General features: G+C 34.7%; 1 protein-coding gene across 3 annotated transcripts in view; it reads left to right on the top strand.

The window, feature by feature from the left end:
- The first annotated feature begins 614 nt into the window (after positions 1 to 614).
- ranbp3b (RAN binding protein 3b) overlaps positions 615 to 26,928 on the top strand; it is a 31,659-nt gene continuing 5,345 nt past the window's right edge. Inside the window, exons 1-14 of one of the 3 annotated variants that reach the window (XM_039648961.2) lie at positions 615 to 676; positions 3,998 to 4,053; positions 4,933 to 4,969; positions 7,073 to 7,159; positions 7,257 to 7,328; positions 11,641 to 11,706; positions 16,567 to 16,668; positions 19,763 to 19,863; positions 21,580 to 21,699; positions 21,806 to 21,894; positions 21,985 to 22,060; positions 23,191 to 23,287; positions 25,167 to 25,291; positions 26,568 to 26,688. In XM_039648961.2, coding sequence (XP_039504895.2) covers positions 655 to 676; positions 3,998 to 4,053; positions 4,933 to 4,969; positions 7,073 to 7,159; positions 7,257 to 7,328; positions 11,641 to 11,706; positions 16,567 to 16,668; positions 19,763 to 19,863; positions 21,580 to 21,699; positions 21,806 to 21,894; positions 21,985 to 22,060; positions 23,191 to 23,287; positions 25,167 to 25,291; positions 26,568 to 26,688 — 1,171 coding nt within the window. In that variant the 5' untranslated portion in view covers positions 615 to 654. Of the gene's footprint in view, positions 677 to 3,997; positions 4,054 to 4,932; positions 4,970 to 7,072; positions 7,160 to 7,256; positions 7,329 to 11,640; positions 11,707 to 16,554; positions 16,669 to 19,762; positions 19,864 to 21,579; positions 21,700 to 21,805; positions 21,895 to 21,984; positions 22,061 to 23,190; positions 23,288 to 25,166; positions 25,292 to 26,567; positions 26,689 to 26,928 lie in introns of all 3 variants that reach the window. The other 2 variants (XM_039648943.2, XM_039648970.2) reach the window with 2 other exon arrangements.

The following is a 26,928-nucleotide window of genomic DNA, read 5'->3' as shown; positions in this document are numbered from 1 at the left end:
TTATATATTAAGGAGCGAAAAATAAATAATAACAACAAATAACAGTGACAAATAATAGAATAAATAATTACGCCTTGTAATAAGTTAACATTAGACAATCGTTTAATAAAATTAATTATTTTTTGTTAGATATCAGCATCAAAACAAAGTAGTCAGAATGTGGTGATTTTTAACGAATAGCCTACAAATGATAATTAGTATTATAAAAATAATATTTTTATAATAGTAATAAATAGGCTATTGTTAGTAGATACAACACATAAAGGGAAATATAACGATATTAAAATAGGTTTAGTGGTTAATGTCATAATAATAATTATTGCAATATGTAACATAAGATAATCGTTTTTACAATATATAGTTTTTTCTTTCTACAGGCAACAAGAAAACGATTTACAAACAGTAAAATAATATCTACTATTACAGAGATTATTTACTAGCCTAGATATTATAATAAATATTAACATTATAGAGCATGATTTACCTTGCAATATTAGTTAAAAAATATACATAGCCAATACTAATACATAATATTGTAAAATGTCATATAAATGGACTAATCTTCAAATGTAAATGCATTTCAAGTGCAGCTGCTCTGTGAAATAAAAGCGCACTAGTGCCGCGGTGCATTGTGGGTGTGCACGGAGAAGTAAAATGGCGGACTTGGCGAACGAAGGTAGGCAACCGTGTGAATCCGCAAAATGAGCAAAATAAAGCAAATAAACCGCCACCATGAGCCGTACACACCATAATAGTGTTGGTTAGACTTCCACATGGATTTATGGCGCGTTCTGTGCGCATTAGCTGCTCTGAGTGGGAGTGTGTGTGGATGTTTAGCTCAAGTTAGCCGATGAGTGTGTTAGCTTCGCAGGCTAAACAGCGCACTGACAGAACTGTGTGTATGCGAGTTAGTGTGTTGTGTAGCTAACAGACGAACCCCCGGCCTCTCGCTCTGTTTCTCTTTTTGATTTTTAGGCGGGTGGAAACGCACGCGCCTCACCCCGATGCTCTCGCGTGCAACACGTACGCGTGCACGCTCTAAAATAATGCATAATGCAATGTATAATAATAAAGGTTTAACGAATGACGCTTTTTTATGTGCACGTGATATATAAAATCATATTTAGTATCACAAATATGTGGCATATACGTCCCCAGTTATCTATGCCAAATTATGGCATCTTTTTAAACTGACAATATTAGTATGCATTTTGCTTGCAGCTATTCTAATCGTGCTTTGTACGTCTGTCCCCGTTTGTTAAGTGATAATTCATTATTTATCCTTCCTTGAGAGTCCAAATTCAGAATCAGAAACGAAAGCAAATGTCTGCTGGGTGGGGTAACGTTAGTGAGTTGCTCATCCCTTGGTTTGTTTAAATATGAAATGAATTATGCACAAGCATTTTTGGACGTAATTCTGATAAATGCATCGATTATTAGTCGGGAAACGGAGTTTGGAGCAAGTGGCGGTGGTTCGTTCACGGTCAAGCCGCCTGTCGGTGCTGCTCATGCGGCTAGTGGCGTTACCGGACTCCGCTGTCTGTGCTAATGCAGGCCCGCCCACCCTTCTCCTGCCCCGGGGTGAAATGCAACCCCATGCACACATGATTTAGCCCCTCTAGGACTGTAGTGTCCTCGAGTGGTGAGATCACCTATCGGTGGATTCCTCACCCCCTGACCCAATTACAGTGATGATGTGCATGGCTTTACTTACAGTGAGCCATTTGTTGTGGGAAAGGCAGCACGTGTGTTTGGATATATTGCTCACGTTTGTGGTTCGCAAATCATCTCCGACAGGCCTTATACTGTCTCTTCCTTACAAATATTTGTTTTATTACCCTCCAGTTTTGTTGCTGTCAACGTGCTGTTGCTAAAAATATCAGACCGTGTCAGCCTGATCATGTGCCTCTGTTTATTTACGAAGCATGACGATCATTTTAAAGCCCTTTGAATGAGCCAGAAGTGTCTGGGGTTTTATTGGTAATGGTTGGCTTTGAAATGAGATAAGATATAAGAGCTTCTTTGACAACATTGGCTAGAGACTGTATGGCTCGCTGTGGCTGGTTACCAAGTCCTGCTGATCAGATCACCCAGAGGCTTGTAATACAAGAACATACTACAGGTTGCGGTTCAAAGAAAGTGGTCGATTGATATGACTTTTTCATTAACATTTACTTTTATGCATTTTGCAGATGCTTTTTTCCAAAGTGACTTGCATTGCAGTGAATTTATACATTTGTATTACGTCATGGAATTAAACCCATAACCTTGGTTGGCATTTACTTAAATATTGAGTAATTGCTTAAATATTTGAATCACCCATATCTTAAAACATATAATGATCATATTAGCATCTGGTGACTCTTGCATTCATCACTTCAAAATGGTTTTCTGCTCCACAACAGGCATTGTTTTTCTTTCATCACGTTCTTAATTGATTAAATGTGATACAATAGGTTAATAAATGTTGCTGTTTTTTTTGCAAAAACGATAAGCTACTGGATGCCGTATGCTACAGTGATGTTATCATGGGTAAGGAGTGTTTTTATGCACGATGCAACACGAATGCCTCAAACCTCCTTAACCATGGTAAAAAATCTGCATTAAATAGCATCCAGTGGTTTATTGATAAAGTTCTCAGTTTATTTTTATTAAATTTGATTGCTTTTTAACACAATGGCAAACTATAACTTATCCTGTTAAGTGTCACCCACCTTTTTTGAATATACATGAAAATGCACATTTTGAACTTAAATGGTTGTAATTCAAGAATGCTTTGGCATTTAGACGTAAGATTGGTTTTGTTTTAAAGAAGACATTTGGCAGATTTTTGTAGAAGTGAAATAAATTAAGAAAGTGAAACGGAAAAAAAAAGTTATAGACGTTTGAGATTATGAAAATGTACAATGTAAAAAATTTAATTATTAATATTTTATATGTTTTTATATTTTTTAAAACTGCAAAAAAATCAAAGCCCAAAATCTGAACAAGTTGTGTTTCAAATTTTAAATTGATATCTCAGTAAATGAGCTTTGAGTGAGAGTGTGTGTGTCTGCAGTACTGAACGCTTCCACTAGGGCACAACCAGACTCCATCACTGCCCATATAAGGGGCCGCCATCTCCACATGTGTTTGAGTGATATGAACCATTATTTCCACAATTTATGATGTAGACATCCTATTCAGAAGTAATATGAGAAGTTTGCCAGATTTTGATTTGAATTCAACCTCTAAAAAACATAAAAAAGAACAAGTATGTGCGTTATATCTTGCTGCCACATCACAAATGTTGCATTTTTTTCTTTATATTTAAAAAAAAAAAATCAGACCTTTTTTTTTTGTAAATTAATGAAATGGATGCTGTCTTTTGAACTCTTGACATGAAAACAAACTGAGGTTTCTACCCTTCTTTCATGTTCATCACTATTTCAAAATAAAGGTCTGAACACGCCTTAGGAGTATGAAAATATTCTTGTTGCAAATTGATAAGTTATGGCTCCTCTGTTTATTTTGAAAATCAATCACCACATATGGAAACTAGAGATTGTATGCTTTCAAGTGATATATAGTTTGTACAAAATTACCGGTAGGATATTACTGTTTTTAAAATGTAATGGAATTGGGCCCAAAATTGAGCTAGTGAGCATGGTTAAGTCTGATGTCAATGATCTCAAATTTGCTTTGGGTTCGAGGGTTTTGTCAAAGTGCTTATGTAGTTTAACTGATATTTCATCACGAACAACATTTGCTTTGGCTGCTATTCGTCCGTCAGTTCGTTTCATGGCCAATCCTCAAACAAACCATTTTAGGAAATGACCTATTTTGTGAAATGTGAATGATTATCTTGCATGACTTTGGATATTTTTTTGTAGGGAAACTTGGATCGATCTCAAATGTAACATTGGTACATCGTAGCTGACCTGTTTTCTTGCTTGTTTAAATGAAATGAACTAATTCATAGATTAACTAATTTTCTTTCTGTTTTGTTTCTTAACAGAGAAGCCTGCCATAGCTCCTCCAGTGTTTGTATTTCAGAAGGACAAAGCACAGAAGGTTGGTTTGCTCTGAAAGCAGTTTCATGTAAACACAAACAGTCTTTTCAACCACATTGTATCATAATTTCTGTTACATATACTCATATTATCACAGAAGTACTGGAATAAAGTTTATAGTTCGAATATAAAAACTATCGTCTACGGAAGTGATCTAAATCGCCTTTTTGAAAATGATTGAATATTACATATTTCATTCATTCATTCAATAGATTTGTTAAAAAAAAAAAACGAATTCATCTTGTATTTGAGTGAGTCATTGAATCATTTGAATCAAAATAGTTCAGATTTTTAGATTCAGAACTTTTTATCATTTTATCAGAAACTGTAGTTAGTTGCATGTTATTTTGTTTAGTTGTCTGTTCAGAATCGTGAAATATCTATATTTAAAAAATAGATTGTGGTTTTCAATTCTTCCCAGAACTCTGCAGCTCAACCATGACGTTTTTAGTAGTTGAACACACTTTCCATAATAGCCTGAGGATGTTATGCTGGAATACACTTAGTGGGAAGTATTTAATTTAGCTTTGAGTTTTATTGCAATAACAAAGTAGACATTTTTCAATAAACACTGAAATTAGCATCTGGTACCTGCCAAATTTCAGCTTTGGCAAGTAAATTTCACCTACTCATCTGGCCAGTTTGGCTGGTAGTGAGATGAATTTCAGCCGCCGTATGACTAACACGATGCAAAAAACATGATTTCCCCGAAGCTTTTTAAGCAAATTAAACAAACTCCACATTTCAACGGGATGGTTTGGGGCCTGGTGAGAAATAATTAAAACAAATTGGATTGTGTTTTCCACTGTACAGTGTGTTTCTCTGTGATATAGTCCAGCTCTGCGTGATCAGATTAATTTATTATTTTTGTCTGTTCCAGAGATCCGCCGATGGGTCGAGTGCAGAGGACGGAGACGGTGAGTTCAAGTTTTCTTTCAGATTCTAGTGATGCACCAAATGAAAATCTTGCTTGAAAAATTAAATTTTTTTTATTTGAAACTTTTTCTTTTGCACGTTTGTGCCATACAATATATTTCATGTTTCATATTTCATGACTCTTGCTGTCTATATAAAATGCATGGAGCATACATTTGCATATAGACTGCAACAGTGTTACTTTAGTATCATAGAGATACTATTATGATTTCAATTAAATTTTAATGTGTTAGTAATTTATTTGTATATGTTTTAGTGCTGTGTGATTAATCGTAATTGATTTTCGATTCCGGTTTCCAACGATTATGAAAAAATAATAGTCGAGGTAAAACGATTATTGTGCCGCTGCCGCATTTCCTTTCCTTTCCTTCACAGCAGTTCGTTTTCATTCAACTTAACATCCTTCATTTCAACTTAACATCCAAATAAGTGAGTGTTAACTTTTAAAATGCAGCCTATTGTTGCTAAACTCTGACGTGTTTGATATTAAACAGTGCTATTAAAAGTGAATTAAGCCTCAAAAGAGGCTTTCTGTGTGAGCGATCCGAGTCAGAGGATGCGCGCCTACAAACAAAAATGTTAAAATGGCTTTTTTGGAGAGTTCACAAACACTGTGGGTTATGTCTTAAGTAAACACGTAAGTTGAGAGAATATGGTTGTGTAACAGTATATTGGATCCGCGCATTCGCTCTTAAAGTGACAGCAGCCTAATAAACCTGCTGTCGTCTGTCATTAATGATAAACAAATAACAGGAAAATCACACACTGACTGTTCTTGACTGAATAACTTTAGTATCTTTAATAAGAACTAATCTATATTTAATGTATTCAGTAAGACTATGCAGTGTTATTTTATATTTATTCAGGTTTTTTTTGGTCGTTTTAAGCTATTATCTGAATAGTACATCCTGAAAAACTGTTTATTTCATTTGTATTTTCGTTCTATTTCGTTTTCGTTTCGTTTCGTCGTATTAATTTGTACGTTTTTTTTCCTATTCGTTTTTTTTGTGACCGTTTTCTTGTGTTATGTAATCCTTCTTCTTACATTAGTTAACCTAGTATTAGTAAGTATAATTGTGAAATTTCACTGATATTTAAAATTACTCATATTGTGAAATAAATAATAATATTGTAAAATAACTTTTTTTAATCATGATTATCATTGCTGCAATAATCGAACAGCCCTACATGTTTAACATTTTTTGTCTATATAGTTTTTATTAATTTATTTCATTTTTATATTAGTTGTTTTAGTACATCAAGTTAAACTAAATGACATTAGTTTAAGTTAACACTATAATAACCCTTGACTGCAATATTGTGTTGCACTCTTTTAAACCTGGATAATTTCACATGCAATCTGCTTTTGCTCTGTCAATTTTTTTATTGATTCTGTAAATTGTCTTCTTTTTTTATTTTTGACTTTAATGCACTATAATTTCAGCCTCCAAAAATATCATAAAATGACATTTTTGTTATTCTGATGAAACAGAAAATGCATAAAAAAACGTCCAACAGTTGATAACAGAAACATAAGCAGCATGCACATGAAATGATTCAGGTTTTTAATATTTCATGTAAACACCGCCTGATGATGTTTTGCTGGAAAATAACTTGTATATGAAATGTGATGGGACGCAGACAGTAAGACACTAACACAATGTCACATGAAATATATTGTTGGATGCAGATGTGCTTGTATCATCCAAACATTAGTATGAGAGTTATTTGGAGGTCATTGTCTGAATTTAAAGTTAATAATGCATTTAACACTGATAACAGATTTTTATTTAAACTAGGGCACTACTACAATGTTACTCAGCGTTACTCTTCAACGTTACTTGGTAATTTCATAATTGTGTGAAATATCATGATTAATCACAAGAAAAGGGTGCAGCACTTAATTAAATATTAAAAAAAAAAGTTGTTACCAATTCTAAATAAAGTTATAAAAGAAATTTTGCAGTTATTCCAAAAATATTAATTTAAAATGAATTTTCGGTTCTCAGCACTGTGTACTGAATTCGAGTGCTTCAATAGTTTTAGTTTCTGTTTGGTTTATTGATTTGAATTGTGTTCTTCAGATTCAGATCGGGATGATGTCGAATACTGCCCCCCAGTAAAGAGAGAGAGGACGTCATCTTTGACCCAGTTCCCCCCATCACATTCAGGTAAATCTACAACTGAAGTGGATCGCACTGTTCCCTTTGAACAAGTATTATTTGGCTGAATTGAACTGAAAACTGCTTGCTCTCCCTCCTTCTACAGTTCCCAAGAATAATATCTTTATGCCCTCAAGTTTATGCCAGTCTCCAACTGGTAATTCAGACTCTGAACCAGGTAAGAATCAGCCTTCTTTTCAATCTTTTTCTACTAACTATAAGGATTTGAAACGATGTTACGGATGTCCAGCATCAAACAAGTGCTCTGATCACTGGTGACTACATCCATGAGGACAGAAAAAATTGCAACTGTGGCTTTGGACCAATGAGATTTTACAGTGGGAGGAGCTACAAATCAGGATGCAGTATAAATAGAACTTGAAACTGGCAAAATGTCTTGTTTTGAGCGCTTTGTTCTGCGGCCATACATGGTCTTTGTCATGTTTGACAGTCTTGGGTTTTGTTTACACGGCACACATCCAATTTGGTTTTCGCATTGTCATTTTTCACATGTGGATGTGGTTTGGATTGGGTTTGTAAACATCAGATTCCTTTCACATTTTTATTCAGACTTAAAAATAAATAAATAAATAAACAAATTTGAGTGCCGGTTTAAAAGCTGTATATTTTGTCTGGCCATACAACCAGATTTTCTCCATCTATTAATAAGATGCGTTATAATGAAATTGTTTTGCAGTCTTTACTTGAGGCACTTTATATGTATATAAAAACTAGGGGTGTGACGATACATAAAACTGACTGTTCGGTTTTCCCACGGTTTTGATGTCTCGGTCCGGTTCTGTTTAGAAAGCTAAAATTGCTTTTTGTTTTTTAACAGTGGTTTATTTACAATTAATTCAATTACAATTAAACGTTCGACAAGGATAAAAAAAAATGCTAATGCTGTAAACTATATAGGGAGCCGCACATTACTATAACATTAAAGGTTGTAGCCTAGACTTTTAACTAGTGTTGTTTTTGGCGGCCTGTTTTAATTTTAGTTTTAGTCTACTCTTTGTGTCAAGCTGTTTTAGTTTTTATTAGTTTTAGCCACGTTCATACTCTTTTTAGTCTAGTCTAGTTCTAGACGACGAGAACTGATGACATTTTAGTCTAGTTTTAGTCAACGAAAAACATGGTCTAGTTTTAGTCGATAAATTGTATTTTAGTCTCTTTTTAATATGCAATTCTATTTAACCCACTCAACATATAAGTAGCCTGCCTAGTATAGGCTAGCCTATAGACGAAACCAAAATTTTCTTTTAGCCAAACCCATTTCAAACAATCTTATCTTCTTATTATATTCTTATATTATTGTTGCCTTATAGACTCAAGAATACACGGAAATGCTGCATAATAATAATGCAAGTAGGCTAAACGAGACGAAGTAACGTTAAATAACATTTTGTCTCGTTTTGGTCAACGAAAATGAAGAGACATTTTAGCCTACTTTTTATTTTTGTAAACCACATTTAGTCTCGTTTTTATTCGTCAACGATATTGCATTATACATTTCGTTATAGTCATCGTCACACGACCAGCATTTACGTTGCATCTCGTCTCGTTTTCGTCACGTGATAAAGGTTCGTTGACGACAATATTTAGTCATAATTTTCGTTGACGAAAGCAACACTACTTTTAACCTAAAAGTAGTCGCGATTAATCGCGATTCGAATCGTGAGTTCTGTATCGCAGTTTTTTGGTTCGAATATCGTTACACCCCTAATACAGACAGGATGCATTGGTGTACAAGTAATTTATATTACTATAATATATTTAAGTAACATACTTAAAACAGAAATGTTTTTCCTTGTTTTTTTGGCTTGCAGACAACACCGTCAACGATCCCCGTTCACATTCACGAATCCATGAAAATGATTAAAAGCGCTGTATTCTGCTGCCAGGCCAGTAGTTGGCGATGTCACTTTATAAAGAAACAAAACTTGTTGTAGACATTAGACATAACATACAACAATAACATGACATCCAAAAAGATAACAATCAAAACATTTATTTGACAATAAATGAATAGGACACTAGTCTATAGACTAAACACGTAACGGATGCGCACGATGTCACCCATTTTCACAAATTCGTGTTTTTGGGTAGGGATGAGCAACGATTAATCGCATCCAAAATAAAAGTTTCTGTTTACAAAATATATCTGTGTTTATAATTAATTTGTATATATAAATACCCACACATGCATGTATACATTTAAGAAAAATATGTTTTAATTAGGGCTGTGCAAAAGTTAATTGCGATTAATCGCATCCAAAATAAAAGTCTGTGTTTACATAATATATTTTTGTGTGCTGTATATAATTATTTTGTATATTTAAATACCTATGCATGCATGTATATATTTAAGAATTATTTGCGCTTAAATTCTGTATATATTTATAAATACATAATCTATATTATATAAATATAAATTATATATGAATAACACATTTTCTTAAATATATACAATGAATAAATGGAGGTTGGAGCAGGCTTCACTCAAAGTTTATATCTCAAATTGTTTTAAGAGTGCTGGCCTAATAATGACAATGCATGTATGGAAGAGAGAGGCCGCACTTTGCATATACAGTTTTATTATACACAAACGCGTTTCGGCGCGTGCCTTCTTCAGTGTGCAGTGTGCACACTGAAGAAGGCACGCGCCGAAACGCGTTTGTGTATAATAAAACTGTATATGCAAAGTGCGGCCTCTCTCTTCCATACTTAAATATATACAGGCATGTGTGTGTTTTTATATGTACAAAATAATTACATACAGCACACTCAAATATATTACGTAAACACAGACTTTTATTTTGGATGCGATTAATTGCAATTAATTTTTGCACAGCCCTAGTTTTAATATATCAAATATTTATACATAATATTAATTGTGAATAAATATATATAAAATATATACATGCACATATTTCTTAAATAGAAAAATATGAAAGAAAAATATGTTTTAATATATCAAATGTTTATATATAATATTAATTGTGAATAAATATGTATAAAATATATACATGCACATATTTCTTAAATATATACATGCATGTGTGGGTATTTATATATACAAATTAATTATACACACTACACACACATATATTATGTAAACACAAACTTTTATTTTGGATGCGAATAATCGCGATTTCGCTATTTTTGGGGTTTACATGGAGATTTGGAGACGTTTACCGGTATCGTTTCAACAAACTTGCACTTTGAAAACCGTTTCCGTTTGTTTTCAGACCCCAAAATGCAGTTGTTGCATAGTTGTTTTTTTAAAAAAAAATGAATCGGACTGTATTAATCTCATTTGCTAAGTGGCTTCAGATCTCTCATCCTCTAGATAAAGTGAGCTACGCAGAGTAATGTAAATAGAAGATACTGTACATGCATCTAAAGACAGCTTTCTATTTTGGTCTCTGTTTGAAAGAGCACAAACCCAGCCAAGTGCACTAAACCCAAATGTGTTCCAGCTACTGTCAGGAATGTGCTAAATCAAGTCCAGAGGCCCGTGGTGGAGGGGATTTGAGGTTCAACCAGAAGTCGTTTTGAGGCCATACATATGAGGCACAGCTTGAAGGCCGTTTAGATATAGAGACTCTGTGGCTGAGTTTGCATTACTAGTGTATACAGTGTGGTATTTACTGTAAAAATATGAAGCTGTATGCATCTAAACTATTGTAATGTTTATTTCTCCCCGCCATTTCTGACAGAAACGTTTCAAACTAGAGCCCGACCGATAAAGGATTTTGAAGGCCGATACGATTTTTTGGTTTTTATTTTTTTTATTTGTTTTTTATTTTTTTATTTGGTTTTTATTTTTTGGTTTTATTTTTATTTGTTGGTTTTAAAATCCGATATTCCGATATATCGGCCGATATTATTATTATTATTTTTTTTATTTGATTATATTTTTTTTATTTCAGAAACGTGCAACAAAATATTAACAGATTTCCCTAACATTAGTTATTTGTAGTTAATTATGAGTTTTAACTAAAATAATATGATAATGCATAACTGGTTCTCTCTGCCCGACTCTGGCTGGATCAGCAGGTTGCAGGATGTGTAGCGCGTTATACACAACAGTGTTGCCAACAGGAACGGTGTAGAGCGCCCTCTGGTGGACAAACTATATAACTCCAACACTCATGACATGGTTGAAGCGCGTTTCGTTCGTTTTTATTTTATTTTTGAAATATTCATTTATCGCCCATTATAACTGCCGATACCGATATTTTAGAAAATGCCTAATATCGGCCGATAATATCGGTCTGGCTCTATTTCAAACCTTTCTTTAACTAGAATTATAGCATTGAGAGGGTGTGAGTTGTGTGCCATTCATGCGGCTTACCCTTTTCTGATGTGTTTGTGGCCACATATGAATTAACTTTGAGTGTTTGTTTTGTCTGAGAGATCTTATCTCTCGTCTTGCATAAGGGATGTTTGCTTTACATGTTTATGCTTCTGTTTGTCTGTCTCAGAAGAGAAGCCCGTTGGGTTCAGGTTGAAACCCCCCACACTCATTCATGGCCAGGCCCCAAGCTCAGGTAAGATCAACTCATTCCTGTGTGTGTGTAGATCACTCACATAAATATACTCTCCTGAACTGGGTAATTAGTCACAATGGGTCTGACTGTGAAGCTTCCTCTTTCATTCCTTTTTTTAAATGTCATCTTGTACATTTAAAAGCTCTTTAAATAGATTTAAGTCCGTTTGCTTCGATGTTTCGCTTTTTTTTCATGAGATGTTGCTTTGAACAGGGGTGCAAACTAAGTTCCTGGAGGACCACAGTCTCACGGTTTTATTCCAACACATACACACACACCTGTAGTTTTCAAATAAAGCCGGGTTCACACTGTACAATTTTGGCCGTCTGAGACAAATAAAAGATCCTATGCCAAAATCCGCTCAGAAGCTGATGAAGCAATTAGTGAGACAACAAGCTCCACACACACAGTCCAGCCATGATCAAAATTAATGGGAGAGATTTCCCCCTATACCCTCATTCACTGGTTCCTACATTACTTCAATAATATAGTCCACTTGAAGGATTGATTGAAAACGAGTGCTTTTGCATAATTTGTGCTTGCTTTTTTTAAGAATTATTTGAAACTAGTAATGAAAAGAGTTATTTTGAACTCCGTTATGGAAACTAGCATTATTACTAATCAATTTATACCTGTATGATATTGCGCGACAGCCACATTTGACCAGCAGTTTGTAAAATGGGTCGATGGATGATTAAGCTGCGCCATCTTCTGGTCAGACACAAGAATTTATACGCCGCTGAGCATACATCGGTTGTGCATTCGTTATTGCGGTGCGTTGTGGGATTGAATGAGTGCACTGGATAATGTCCATCATGGTTATGGACACAGCTACTAATGGCTGTGTCCTATTTAAGGGTATAGGCGGTGATTTTGGATGCAGCCATTGCTTTAATTTGCTAGCTACCATTTAAAGGCGCTGTATGTAAGATTGTGGCCAAAACTGGTACTGCAATCACTTTCAAATTACTGTAGAGCGGTGTATCACCTCCCCCCTGACTCGAGGTTGCCAGATAGGCTGCAGGATCCAACATTTTTTTTATCCGACACGTTTGTATCTGCAGCTCTGCATGCACTCTTAGAAGAAATGGTTCTATTTAGAACCAGAAATGGTTCCATCCCCCGCTTCATATATGGAACTCCAAAATGGTTCTATATAGCAGTGTTTCCCAACCCTGTTCCTGGCGGCACACCAACACTGCGTGTATTCTTTGTCTCCCTTATCAAACACACCTGATTCAACCCATCAGCTCATAATCAGGTGGGTTAATGAGCTGATGGGTTGAATCGGGTGTGTTTGATTAGGGAGACAAAGAAAACACGCAGTGTTGGTGTGCCGCCAGGAACAGGGTTGGGAAACACTGCTATATAGAACCATTTTTTTTTGGTAAAAGGTTCTATTGGCCAAGTATGGAACCCCAGGGTTCTATGTGGAACCCAGAGGAACCCTTTTTTTAAGAGTGTATAGAACCTTTTAGGGGTTCCAAATACATAGCGCTGATAGAACCTTTTAAGGTTCTATATAGAACCTTTTCTTCTGTGCATGCACTCTTAGAACAAATGGTTCTATTTAGAACCAGAAATGGTTCCATCCCCCCGCTTCATATATGGAACTCCAAAATGGTTCTATATAAAACCATTTTTTTTTGGTAAAAGGTTCTATTGGCCAAGTATGGAACCCCAGGGTTCTATGTGGAACCCAGAGGAACCCTTTTTTAAGAGTGTATAGAACCTTTTAGGGGTTCCAAATACATAGCGCTGATAGAACCTTTTAAGGTTCTATATAGAACCTTTTCTTCTGTGCATGCACTCTTAGAACAAATGGTTCTATTTAGAACCAGAAATGGTTCCATCCCCCCGCTTCATATATGGAACTCCAAAATGGTTCTATATAGAACCATTTTTTTGGTAAAAGGTTCTATTGGCCAAGTATGGAACCCCAGGGTTCTATGTGGAACCCAGAGGAACCCTTTTTTTAAGAGTGTATAGAACCTTTTAGGGGTTCCAAATACGTAGCGCTAATAGAACCTTTTAAGGTTCTATATAGAACCTTTTCTTCTGTGCATGCACTCTTAGAACAAATGGTTCTATTTAGAACCAGAAATGGTTCCATCCCCCCGCTTCATATATGGAACTCCAAAATGGTTCTATATAGAACCATTTTTTTGGTAAAAGGTTCTATTGGCCAAGTATGGAACCCCAGGGTTCTATATAGAACCCAGAGGAACCCTTTTTTTAAGAGTGTATAGAACCTTTTAGGGGTTCCAAATACGTAGCACTGATGGAACCTTTTAAGGTTCTATATAGAACCTTTTCTTTTAAGAGTCTTGCAACCCGGATGCTGCAACACTACTGACTCCGTGATTGGTCGATCGGTGGAGGGTGGCGCATCAGACCAAAACACAACATGACAACATCAACATCAGTTGAGGGCTGCAACTTCACTTTTTAAATGTCAATATCCTGGCCGCACTACTGTTGTCAGTCATATAAGTATTTGAAATGAACATGATTTAAATAAATCCTGCATGTAATGCATCTCACTGTCACGAACCTATGAATGATGAGTCTTCTTGCATGCAATGTTTTTAATGCATCTTGACTGCCGTACATTCTGACAGTAATGACAACTGAGATCCTACAGTGTGACATGGCTTACAGCAGGGGTCATGTTCACACAGTCTGACGAGCAACAGGACTATTAAAATCGTACAGTGTGCACCCGGCTGGATCAGGTGTTTAGTTAGGGTTGATGCTAAACACTGCAGGGCTGTGGTGAGTTTTGCACCCCTGGCTTTGAACATTATTTTAGCATTATATATTATAGTATTTATTATTTTGAATGAGCCTTTTCGGTTTAATTTAATGTTAGCCATTTTACATGCGCTTTTTCATTTTCGTAATTTCTTTTAGGGCTGTCACGATTCCTCGATTAAATTCGGGTTCTCGATTTAATAAAATCCTTGATTGCAGTTTTGAATTTAACAGTCAAGTAACGGCAAAATACCGTAAATTAGATATCGTAAATATCTAATTATCGTAGATATCGTAGATATCATAAATATAGTAAATATCGTAATTAGACCGTTTTCTAAAGCTGCACAAGTTAAAATGATTTCAAAATCATACTATAACAGTTCGATTTCGATAATCACAAACCCTTCGATTAAGTTAAGTGAAAAAATGCCCTGCAGGTTAAAATGCGCTTTAATTATTTTCATGCGTGCAGGTTACGTGTGTCTCAGAGCGGCTCTGTTCACAGTAAATTCTGCTCCACGTGAACAGCTATCATTTACATGAGTTTTGGTTGCTTTTAACATTCATCTGGCAACTAAATGTGTGCCGTTTCATCAGATTTGTAAGGTAAATCATTTATAGACCATTTCACAAGGTGTAAACAACACTGGTCCAGAAGCACTTCCTGTTTCAGTTTTTTAACACTACATAAAAGCTGGGATAAAATACAACCAACAGAACATTTAAAACTGAATCAAAAAGTTAAACAAACATCTTTAAGATGTTTTCTTTACATGTGAAATAAAGAAAACAGTTACAAACTGAAACAGGAAGTGCTTCTGGACCAGTGTTGTTTACATTTTGTGATGGTCTATAAGCTTACGCCAACACCGTAGAATACATAAATATCTTTCTAAATATGCGAACTGTTCATCACGATTTCAAAATACATTTAAACGCTTTGCTCTGACTTTGAATGTTTTGATGTCCACATATTTTTGTTCAAGAAATTAAGGCCCTTGCACACAGTCCGAAATACGATCTAACGTTATGACAATGATGTTTGCACACTGCCTCCGAAACTTTCGTCCGTCATAAAAAGAATCGAATCGGGTTCGATTTTCTGCGTTTTTCGCAATCCATAGCAAGCAGTTTGTTTTGACAATTCAGAGCCACTGAATCACGAATACGAAAAAACGCATATGAAAATTACGCATATGAATGCCTTTACAGTAGCAATTGTAAGTAGCCAGCCAAATATTAAAGATTAAGCAATTTGAATGAAATGTTGTTTAGCCAATATTCAACAATGATTTGATCACGCTGTAAAGTGTAACAATCACCAGGCCGTTGTCGCCCTCTATAGGCAATTGTTATAATACATAATGTACATAAGATGAATGTTTATATTATGTACTTTATGTGTTTTAAGTGTTCTAACCAAATGTTTAATTGTTTTTAATATTTAGTTTGAACCAAATTCTATTGCCTCTACGTATATCAAGTCATTTTAAAGGTCCATTTTTTGTTACCACGCAAAAAATCGGATTACTCAGTTACCAAAATAATCGTTAGTGACAGCCTTTTTTTTTAAATATATATTTAAATATATATAAAAAATATATATTTTCCATTAGTTTCAATTTTGGTTTTAATTTTTAGTTTTTAATTTAAATTTGAGTAAATTAAATGTAATTGGTTTTAATGAAATTAAACAATTTAATTTAATTTTAGTTTCTAATTTAAATTTAATTTTAGTACTTATTCAATTTCATTTACTTGCCAAGGCGACATTTAAAAAATGTCGATCTAATATTTAATATTTATGCTTTATTTCAGTTTACAAAAATAATTTGAAATGGTGGAAATAAATTTCGAAACTTTTAGTTGTTAGAGCAGATATCGTCGTCCGACATGTAGCGTAATTGTGCTTAGGCCACCCGACCACTCCCGGTCCTCTCTCAAACCTCTGTTTGAATACAATAAGAGTTTTAGTAATGTATAACAACACTAGCTGTTCCATTGCTAAAGACCTAGGCTAATTAAGATCCTCAAACACTGGTGTGTGTTGTTGCCCTGCGGTGTTTGGTTTCTGATTCAATCCGTTAGTAGGTTGTTTTCCAGGCGTTCCCAGTCAGAAGCCCAAAGAACAGCAGCGCAGTGTTCTGAGACCAGCCGTTCTGCAGGCTCCTCCGGCCAAGACCCTCACAGAACCCGTCAAGACCAGTATGTACAAATCCCATAATGCTCTCTGCTGGCTTTCAGAGCAACAGAATATGTGGAGGTCTTAGCCCATTTCAGGCTCATGTTGTGTTTAGAACAACGGATGTGTAAATCTAAGCCAGAGTGGCCTAGTTTCCCTGAAATCGGATTTTGTTTCCGGAACCAATTAATTTTGTTTCTGGATTCTTGAAAATTTTGAGCTAATTTTATTATAATTGTCTAAAGTAGTGTTGTCAAAAAACTCGGTACTTCGGTACCAAGTCGGTACTAAAAAAAAAAAAATGTTACGGTACCAGCTTTTCTAGGTACCAAATACCAGGTTAATCCAGTTCTAGACGCGCTGTCTGAAAGGTGCACAGTTGCGTCCTCTTCATAACGCTGATATGGCGCTCTCTCTGAATCCACTTTTTGACACGAAAGGAGGAAAGAGCCACATATGGAAATATTTTGGATTAGGCTAATGTCACGTTGCCATAAGAGGCCGATTACATGCAAATGCGCAATTTCAAATATAGGCGCGAGGCAAGCGTGCTCATAATAAAAACTCGTTGCATAGCAACGACAGACGTCGTGTGAGAGCAAGCGCTTTGGAAAGAATAAGCACGCGCAAAAATATAATAAAAAAAACACGCGCGATATGTGAACGGCCTCTAAAGTGCTTTCGGGGTAGTTTTACGAGTACATGGGCACATTAGTATTATCCAACCGACACCAGAGTACTATGGTATTAGTATCGATGCATCCCTATTTGTGTCATTTAATGTCAGTGCCAGTTCTAGGCATATTCTTGCCTTTATAACTCAGCAGGTTTAAAAAGCCTTTTCAAAATTAAATATGAATGCAGTTTTAGATTAAATAAAAGTACAGTCAAATCAAATAAAACATGTTTTTTCTCCTGTAGCCTATAGTTTGGTAATGCTACAATAAGATACCATTTATCAACATTAGCTACTTCACATCAACACATGGAGTGAACAATATATTTTTACAACATTAATTAATGTTTGTAAATGTTATTTAATAGAAACACTTGATTGTTCACGTTTGTTCACTTTATTCATTGTGCATTAAATAAATGTAAACGGATTAGAACTTTACAAACAACTTTAAAAATGTGTTAGTGTATACTATTGTTTATTTTAGGTCATTTTATCTAATTTTTTTCTAAAGTGTTTATAATACAAATGTACAGTTTCCATACTTGTAAACGTGATAAACACTTAAATATATGTAAATTTAAACTAAGCTTTGGTACCGAAATTGGTACCGAGAACCGTGAACTTTTACTGGTATTGGTACCGAATACTGAAATTTTGGTACCGTGACAACACTAGTCTAAAGCAGACATCTTCAATCAGTGGCTTGGCCAACCCTGCCTTGGTTCCAACCGGACCGCGCACCATTTGACCATTTCTACAGTTTAAAGTGAGCAACAGAGCTGTTCACACCGCAAGCGTTATGTGCTGTATCCTCTGTTTTTATTTAGAGCCAAGCGCTTTTTTTGTTCTTCGTTGCTTCTCTCTCCCGCTAAAGCGCCATATTAAATGGATTGGTTCACTTTAAAAAAAGTTGTTTCAAACCTGTATGAATTTCTTTTTTCTGCTGAACACAAAGAACGATATTTTGAAGTATGTCGGGAGCCGGACAGTGGATGGACCCCATTGACTTTCATATTAGGAAAAAAAAAAACTACGGACTATGAAAGTCAACATTATGACTTAATCTAATTAATAAATATGTTGTTATAAATGGTTTATGTGTGTGTATGTATGTTTGTATTATATATATATATATATATATATGAAGAGTTCAGATGCAAAAGCCTCTAAATGCCATTTGAAATTTTCTTCTTTAGATGATTTTTATCAAACTTGTATATTTAAGTTCAGTAATTTCACTTAAATGGCAATGATAATTACCTATTAATTGTTATTTAAGTGAAATTACTGAACTTAAATATACAAGTTTGATAAAAAATCATCATTAAAGAAGAAAATTTCAAATGGCATTTAGAGGCTTTTGCATCTGAACTCTTCATATATATATATATATATATATAAATATTAGGGCTGTGCAAAAATTAATTGCGATTAATCGCATCCAAAATAAAAGTCTGTGTTTAATGTGTTAAATAATTATTTGCACTTAAACACATTTTCTTAAATATATACATGCATGTGTGTGTATTTATATATACAAAATAATTATATACAGCACACACAAATATATTATGTAAACACAGACTTTTATTTTGGATGCGATTAATCGCAATTAATTTTTGCACAGCCCAAATATATATATATATATATATATATATATATAATAAATATAAACAAACAAACGTTTAGGCAAGTCTCCTTTTGTTTTTTAACGGCACACTCATAATCATTACAAAAATTTAAAGCCCGGAGATTTGCTGGCAGTAAATATAAGAGACTGACTGGACCTCTTGGAACTTTAAGTGAATAGCCCTGATTTAAAGCATCTTTAATCAATTATATAGTTAAATAGCTAAAGCTGTTTGTATGAGGTAATCATCCCTCATATTCACAAGACCTGTTTTAAGTTAGGAGCTATAAACAAGCATGAACACAACTAAGCTATTAGCAGTTACTGAAGACTGGTTGGTGCCACTTCTAGGTGATGACTTTAAGTATTCAAATGAATAAATGAATAATATATTAAAATAATCATGTTAAATGCTAAACAAGTAAAAGTCTATTCCCCCCATTCAAGTATTGTGCTGGACAACAGGGGACTTTTGAATCTGTTTACTGTTAAAGACAGATATATTAGACTGAAAAATAAATTTAAATGATCAGCTTATAATTGTCCCGGCTGGACCGTTTAACTCGAGTAGTTTTTCCTTCCAAAAGCTACAGACGACCTTGTCAACAGAAAATAAACAATGTCAGTTTTCAATGCTTTTAGTGGTAAAACGTATAATAAAATTGTATTTTATAGGCCATCAGTCACCATGATATTTATCGACGTATCGGATGACCTCTAGTATTCATGACTCCTTAGCACTGGAAATGTGTGTTGAGAGTGTGATGTTGTTAGTTTATGCTTTTTTTGTTGTTTTTTTCACTCACAGACTCCAGCTGTGGGACAAATGGAGTGGGGAAGTTTGGAGATTCATCATCAGAAAGCCGATCCGTTTTCCTGAACAACACAGAGAGCTCAGACAAATCACCGGTGAGGACATACTGCACAAACATCTGAGATGGAAACGCTTGATAAATGAATCGCAACTAATTGCATTCTGTTTAGAGCATCTCGTAAATATCTCAGTCACCTGTTATCATTGATCATTATTTTACAAATACACACACACATGCATGTATATTTAAGAAAAAAAAATTATTTGTATATAAAATATTTATTTATATATAATATAAATTATATGTAAATCGATATACAGTATATAGATGAAAATATTTCTTAACCCCTTACCTGTCACCCCCTTTTTGATAATTGACATTAAAATGCACTATACAAACTTAAATGGTTGTAATTCAAGAATGCTTTGGAATATATACCCAAGTTCGGTCTTGTTTTAAAGAATGAAAAAGTTATGGAAGTTATAATTTACAGTAAATCAAATATAATTTATAAATATATATATATATATATTTTTAATATAAAATAAATATTTTACAAAATATGTTTTACTATAAAATGAAAGCTATATATCTAACCAAGTTGTGTTCCAAATTTAGTTGATATCACAAATTTTGAAGTTCCCATGAGATTTTGTTTAGGCGTAGTAACAAAAATAGCCACCGGGTGCCATTGAATTCCATTGAATTTAATTGTATGCATTCTGCCATAACAAATTAATAAATTTCTATACAAATATCACTTCTGTCACAAAATATGGAACCTTGAGACTCAGACCTTTCTGACAATATGTGTTTTGTCAAGATTAGAAAAGGTTTTGATAATAAATTATGAAAGATGATGCCCAAAAGGGGAGGGGCCTAATAAAAAATAAAAAACGTTTCTATGGTAACGCAATGTCCAATTTCAAAACTGTTTTCACAGGATGAATTCTGAGTTCGTAAGCTTTCAAATGATACCTAATTTATGATAACTACTAAAATATGTGATATAATAATAATAAAAAAATTATATATATATATATATATATTATACTTTTTAGAGGACTTCTTACCTTACTGTTTAAAATATAATTATCTTTTTTTATTGACAAATACTAATTGTTTTATTATCAACTTTTAGCACTAAAAACCAAAGTTTCAATTATTAAAAGTGTGTGCGTCGAGTTTTTGTGACAGGTCAGAAACTCCTGTAATGACGTTGATTTTTTTTTTTTTGAGGCGCACTCTTGTCATAAATTCATATATTACTGTTCATTCATAATTTGTAAAAAAGAAACAGCGCTAAAATATCTATTTAGGAGTCTTAGACCTTTCCAACGATATATAGCTTGTCATGACTAGATTAGGATTTAATTGTAATATAGTGAAGTAAATTTAGATTTAGACAAGTGACAGTTAAGGGGTTAAATATATACAAGCAAATGTGTATATATATATATATATATATATATTTATATTTAATAATTATACACAGTGCACCCACATATATTATGTAAACACAAACTTTTATTTTGAATGCGATTAATCGTTTGACAGCCCTAAATTGCGGCATACAAAATTACTTTAATACGAGACCCCCTTCAGTATTCACATCTTAATGGGATAGTTCACTTTGAAATAAATTTTTGTTATGTTTTAGCTTACCTCAAGGGGTACACCTGCATCTTGGATGCCCTCGATGTAAGCTAAAACATACCAAAAATGAATTTCAAAGTGAACTATCCCTTAAAATGTTGTGGAAAATCCCATAGACTTGTCGCCGGATCTGGTTAATTGTATTTCTTTGCAGAAGCGGGAGAAGGAAGGAGAAGAAAATGGAGGCGGACAGAAAGACGACAGCAGTCAGAAGAAGGATTGTGCGGTGGACTCGTCGTTTGTGTTCGGGCAGAATATCAAAGAGCGAGCGAAGGTCAGCGCCGACTCACCTTCGTTCTTTATTCACAGCTGCAAATTGGCTCCCTCGGGAGTGTTTGTGTTTACACTTAAATTCTGCTTTTTGTGTTTTTATTGAACAGTTGGATGAAAACAGCACGTCCAGTGACTCCACGCAAGATTCTCAGTCTGGCGGCACCAATTATTTCTTACAGTACATGGGCAGCGCTAGGTAACTGATTCAATAGACCTCTCTGAATCCAATTGCTGTTCGCTCTCTGGCCCGGGAACTATGTCTTGTAAATCTGCTTCTGTTTTACAGCGCCAACAATGCCACAAACAGCTCGGATAAAGGCTCCAAGTTTGTTTTTGGCCAGAACATGTCTGAGAGAGTACTAGTGAGTGGATTTGAACCATAGACACATTTTTCTATTTGCAGGAGTAGTTCAAGAATAAACCCAATTCACCCAAAAATACAAATATTTTACTTGGCGTCAAAAAGAGAAGATTAGCAGAAAGTCCAAGCTGCTCTTTTCCATACAATGAAAGGAGGAGGTGACTCCACAAAAGCACCACAACAAAACAGATGCTAACCTATTCAGTTTTCATTTTGGGTATTTCTTCAAATATTTCAGCAAACGCAAGTTAAAATACAGTAAATTAATTGTTTTGGAAGTGGTGTCAGAGGTGTTTTAACCCTCTGGGGTTGTTCGTTTCAGAGTCACACTCGGGGTGTTCGGGTCCAAATGGACCCAAAGGGCGGGATTCATATTTAAAAAAAAAAAATCATGATTCTATTTCTCGTTTTTTATAATATTTTTTCTTTTCTTTTTTGGTGTTTTGAAAAAATTTCAAAAATATTTTTTTTTTATAATTAGTATTAATGCAATAATTATGACAAAATTTCCCCCCATTGAACATAATAGAAAAAATATTTGTAAAAAAAAAAATATATTTTTTTTAAAGCTGTATTTCATTTTAGACTCAAGCCTAGGCCTCATAAAAGCAATTTTTGAAATGAGATGGATGCCATCTGGTGGACAAACTGAGCATTTTAAAAATGCAAAACACATGTATAATCTGAATTTTTTTGGTGTGTTTGTGTATAAAAGTGTGTTTGTGTGTGTGGATGTGTCTGTTTTGCACTCTTGATGTTTTATAGATTCACCCCTTCACTGTTGTGTGCTTTTTTTCAAGATTGTGGCTGATTTGTAGATTGTATGCACAAAAAAACTCAGTATTTTCACATTTTTGCCAATTTCCCATTCATTTTCCATGCGGGTCCATTTGGACCCGAACACCCCAAGTGTGACTATTTATTTTACAACCACTTAGACTATTCACATCCTGCCCCCAATTTTTTTGGGTGTTCAAATACCAAATACCAACAAAGTCACCAAATTTCGGACCATTCCGAGGAAACTGTGATTTTTAAAAAAAAAAATTATTTAAATTCTTCGGGTCCATTTGGGCCGAACAACCCCAGAGGGTTAAATATAGTTGTGTGTGTGTGTGTGTGCTCTTCCAGAGTCCCCCGACAGGAGGCGAGGCGCCAACAGAGGCCATTAAAGACAGTTCGGCTCCAGCGTCCGAGCCGTCATCACAAGAGGCCACGCCGGAGAAAAGTAGGTTCCCTTTCACAAAGCATGAACTACATTTATACACACACACACACACACTTATATTTATATTAGGCAAGTTTATTTATATAGCATACACTATGGTGATTCAAAGTGCTTTACATAGAAAGGAATTAAAATAATCACAAAATAAAACAAAGGAAACTTAAAAGTTATAAAAGGAATTAAAAGAGATATGATACAGTTATAAAAGGAATAAAGAGGTATCATATTTTATGTAATCATGGGCCAGTTGTTCAAAACATTTAATCTGGATCAAAATGATCTGGATTTGGAAATCCCATTTTTTCCTATCTAGGATCAGGTAATCCGTCTTACTTTTATGCCGGTTTTTCAAAGCAACATTGGACTGGATTACCCTGATCCAGATACACAGTTTTATGGATTACCAGTGCTGTAAATGGGACAACATATCACAATGTGGGCTAGGAACAGGTAGAAGAGCCAACATGGGGTCACTGTAAGTGTTTCTTATTTTGAGACAAAACACAAATGGGGACAAGATAATTTTACTATACTGAATAGCTTAATTGTTAGCCTATGTCTACTTTATCACTGTGACAACGGTTACTCAAGTCAAGTGCAAAATATAAATAAAAGTATATACACTGAATGATACAAATGTATTATTTGAGCAATTTTAAAGTTTTACTTCATTTTCTTCCTGAAATCCACCTTGAAATCCTGGGATCAGGATAATCCTGTTTTTTTGGATCAAAGTTATCCAAGTTTTGAAAAACACAAACTGAAGGTTTGATCCAGATTAAAACTAGGATTGGATTCCCTAATCTAATCTGATTTCAGATTCCTTCTTTCCCTTTTGAACAACCCATTTTCAAGATTTGATCCAATCCGATAACCAAAATCCGATCAGCTTACCTTTGAACAACTGGCCCCATGGGATTTTCCCATGGTGATTACACTGTCTGTCACATTATATGATTTTTTTTTTTTTATAAATAAAGTATTTAATTTAGATAATGTTCGATCGGATCACAAGTGGGACGACATTAAATACAGGTGCAAATGGGGTTTAAAATGTTTCGAGCTTGTCCACTTTCAAGCAATACAGAGCAGAGGTGATGAAAATGCATTCAGCCGGATTGCTTAAAGGAGTATTCACTTTTAAAAAGACTTCCTGATAATTTACTCACCCCCATGTCATCCTAGATGTCCATGTCTTTCTTTCTTCAGTCGAAAAGAAATTAAGGTTTTTTGATGAAAACATTCCAGGATTTTCTCCATATAATGGACTTCAATGGGGTCCAAACGGTTCAAGGTCCAAATGAGAGTTTCAGTGCAGCTTCAAAGGGCTTTAAACGACACCAGACGATGAATAAGGGTCTTATCTAGCAAAATGAGCGGTCATTTAAAAAAAAAAGTAACAAAGTTTAAGTTTGCACTGAAACTCTCCTTTGGACCCCATTGAAGTCCATTATATGGAGAAAAATCCTGGAATGTTTTCATCAAAAACCTTAATTTCTTTTCGACTGAAGAAAGAATGACATGGACATCTTGGATGATGTGGGGGTTGACAGAAGTGGTTGAAAGTGAATAAAATAAACGGATTAAATCAACTTCAACTTGTGATCTGATTGTCTGTGATATTTGGTGCTTAGTGCATCATTTTGTTTTCAGTGAGAATAAAAAAAGACTAAATTCTGAAAACTTGTCATATCCGAGTTGTACATGTATCTTGACATTGGTCATCCCAGAATCACATTATATTGTGTGCTGTTTTTGAATATTAAATTAGTTTTGCGATTGGATGTGACATGGCCTAATTAATAGCTAGGTCTTCCCCATAGTAGAGTTATGCTACGTTCAGTTCATCCTGACGTTTTTCTCTCTGTGCATATATCAGATCACAGTGTAACAGAGTCTCTGGAAGAGTCGGCAGCCGCGTACACCAAAGCCACTGCCAAGAAGTGCATTCTGGAGAAGGTGGAGGTCCGTACGGGAGAGGAGGCGGAGAGCAACGTTTTACAGGTGAGACGATGTTTCATATTCACGTAATCCGTCAACGACATCTGTTTTCAGCTTTCATTTAAAACAGAAAATAATCTCATCGTTCAGTCAGTAGAAAGTTCACATTTCTGAACTTTTGGTTATGTGATTTCAGCATTGCTGAGTTGTGCAATATGAATAATTTATGATTAGTTACTTCATATTGAAGTTACAGGGTTTTGTGACTTTAAATTGGCATGACAAGAGTTGCAAAATTGGGGATAACATTACATGTACAAGTCTCATGTTAACCTGTCATATTTATTTAAACATACTTAGAATGGAAGTGAGTGGGGTCAATTCGTAAACACAAAAATACTGTTTTAGTAGTAGTCATATGATGTTCACCATTCACCATGCCTTGAGTTTGGCATGGGGTACTTTCCATAAGATCATCTTTCAATGCAAATCAAACCAGCTATTAGGCTAACTGAAGTAAAACCATGCCAATCTCTAGGTGTGGTGGAAGGTGTGTGATGATGTGGGGATATTTTAATCCCAAAGGCCAAGGGAACTTTATCAGGATGCATATTATCCTGGATCCATGAAATAACTGGCTTTTAAAAATAAAAATCTGCCTGCCTCTATGGGAATTTAACATAGGGGGGCAATGACTTATGCACCCTGTATTTTAAGGAAAAACATTTATTTATTTATGATGCATTATTCATTCACAAAGAAAATTGGTGTCCTTAAAGGTTGGAGTTTTCCTCATTTTTCTAATTAAGGCATTAAGATCAATATCCAAAAGATGATTTTTTTATTCCTCTTTTTAGGCAACTTTAGCATTGGTGTCCAAACTTATTCACACCACTGTATTTATTTATTTATTTATTTATTTATTTATTTATTTATTTTTTCCTTTGCTGTAACCTTTTGTAAAGTAACATTTAAATATTTTATTCTTCCTGCCAGAATTGACGTGTTCTTTTATTGTTTGTGCCAATCAATATTATCCCAAATGAGTATAACTTGTACTGAACGTTATGGTTATTCTTTCAAAACTGTGTTTTAACTTCAGTGTCTCGCCCCATAGACTTCTATTACAAGCGCATTACTATAAACTTATTTGCTTGTTTTTATATACAGAGACGAGTCATAATTATTTTCTGTGGTAATTGACAGCCAGCTATGTTTCCTAGAGCTCAAGTTGTATTGACCTGAAACCTTCCTTTGATCATTGCAGGCTATTTTTCTTCCTCTCCGTAATAAGATGACCTGCTGATAATGAGCTGATTTGTGCCTCGTCTCTCCACAGATGCAGTGCAAGTTGTTTGTGTTCGATAAGCCAGCTCAGTCGTGGGTGGAACGAGGCCGCGGTCTGCTCAGACTGAACGACATGGCGTCCACCGATGACGGCTCGTTACAGTCCAGATTAGGTAAGAGCGTCTCTGTCTTTTCGAAATCCCACTACAATCAAAAGTTCAGCTGGTTGAGGCGGCCGAATATGGATCAAATTTTGATTAGAGAATCATGAGTGGAGAAGCGATTCTTAAAGGATTAGTTCACTTTTGAAAAAACTTTTGCTGATAATTTACTCACCCCCATGTCATCCAAGATGTCCATGTCTTTCTTTCTTCAGTCGAAAAGAAATGAAAACATTCCAGGATTTTTCTCCT

The sequence above is a fragment of the Pimephales promelas genome, chromosome 5 (assembly GCF_988280905.1).
Source record: "Pimephales promelas chromosome 5, fPimPro1.hap1.1, whole genome shotgun sequence".
NCBI lineage: Eukaryota > Metazoa > Chordata > Actinopteri > Cypriniformes > Leuciscidae > Pimephales > Pimephales promelas.
This window is presented reverse-complemented; position numbering and strand designations above follow the sequence as displayed.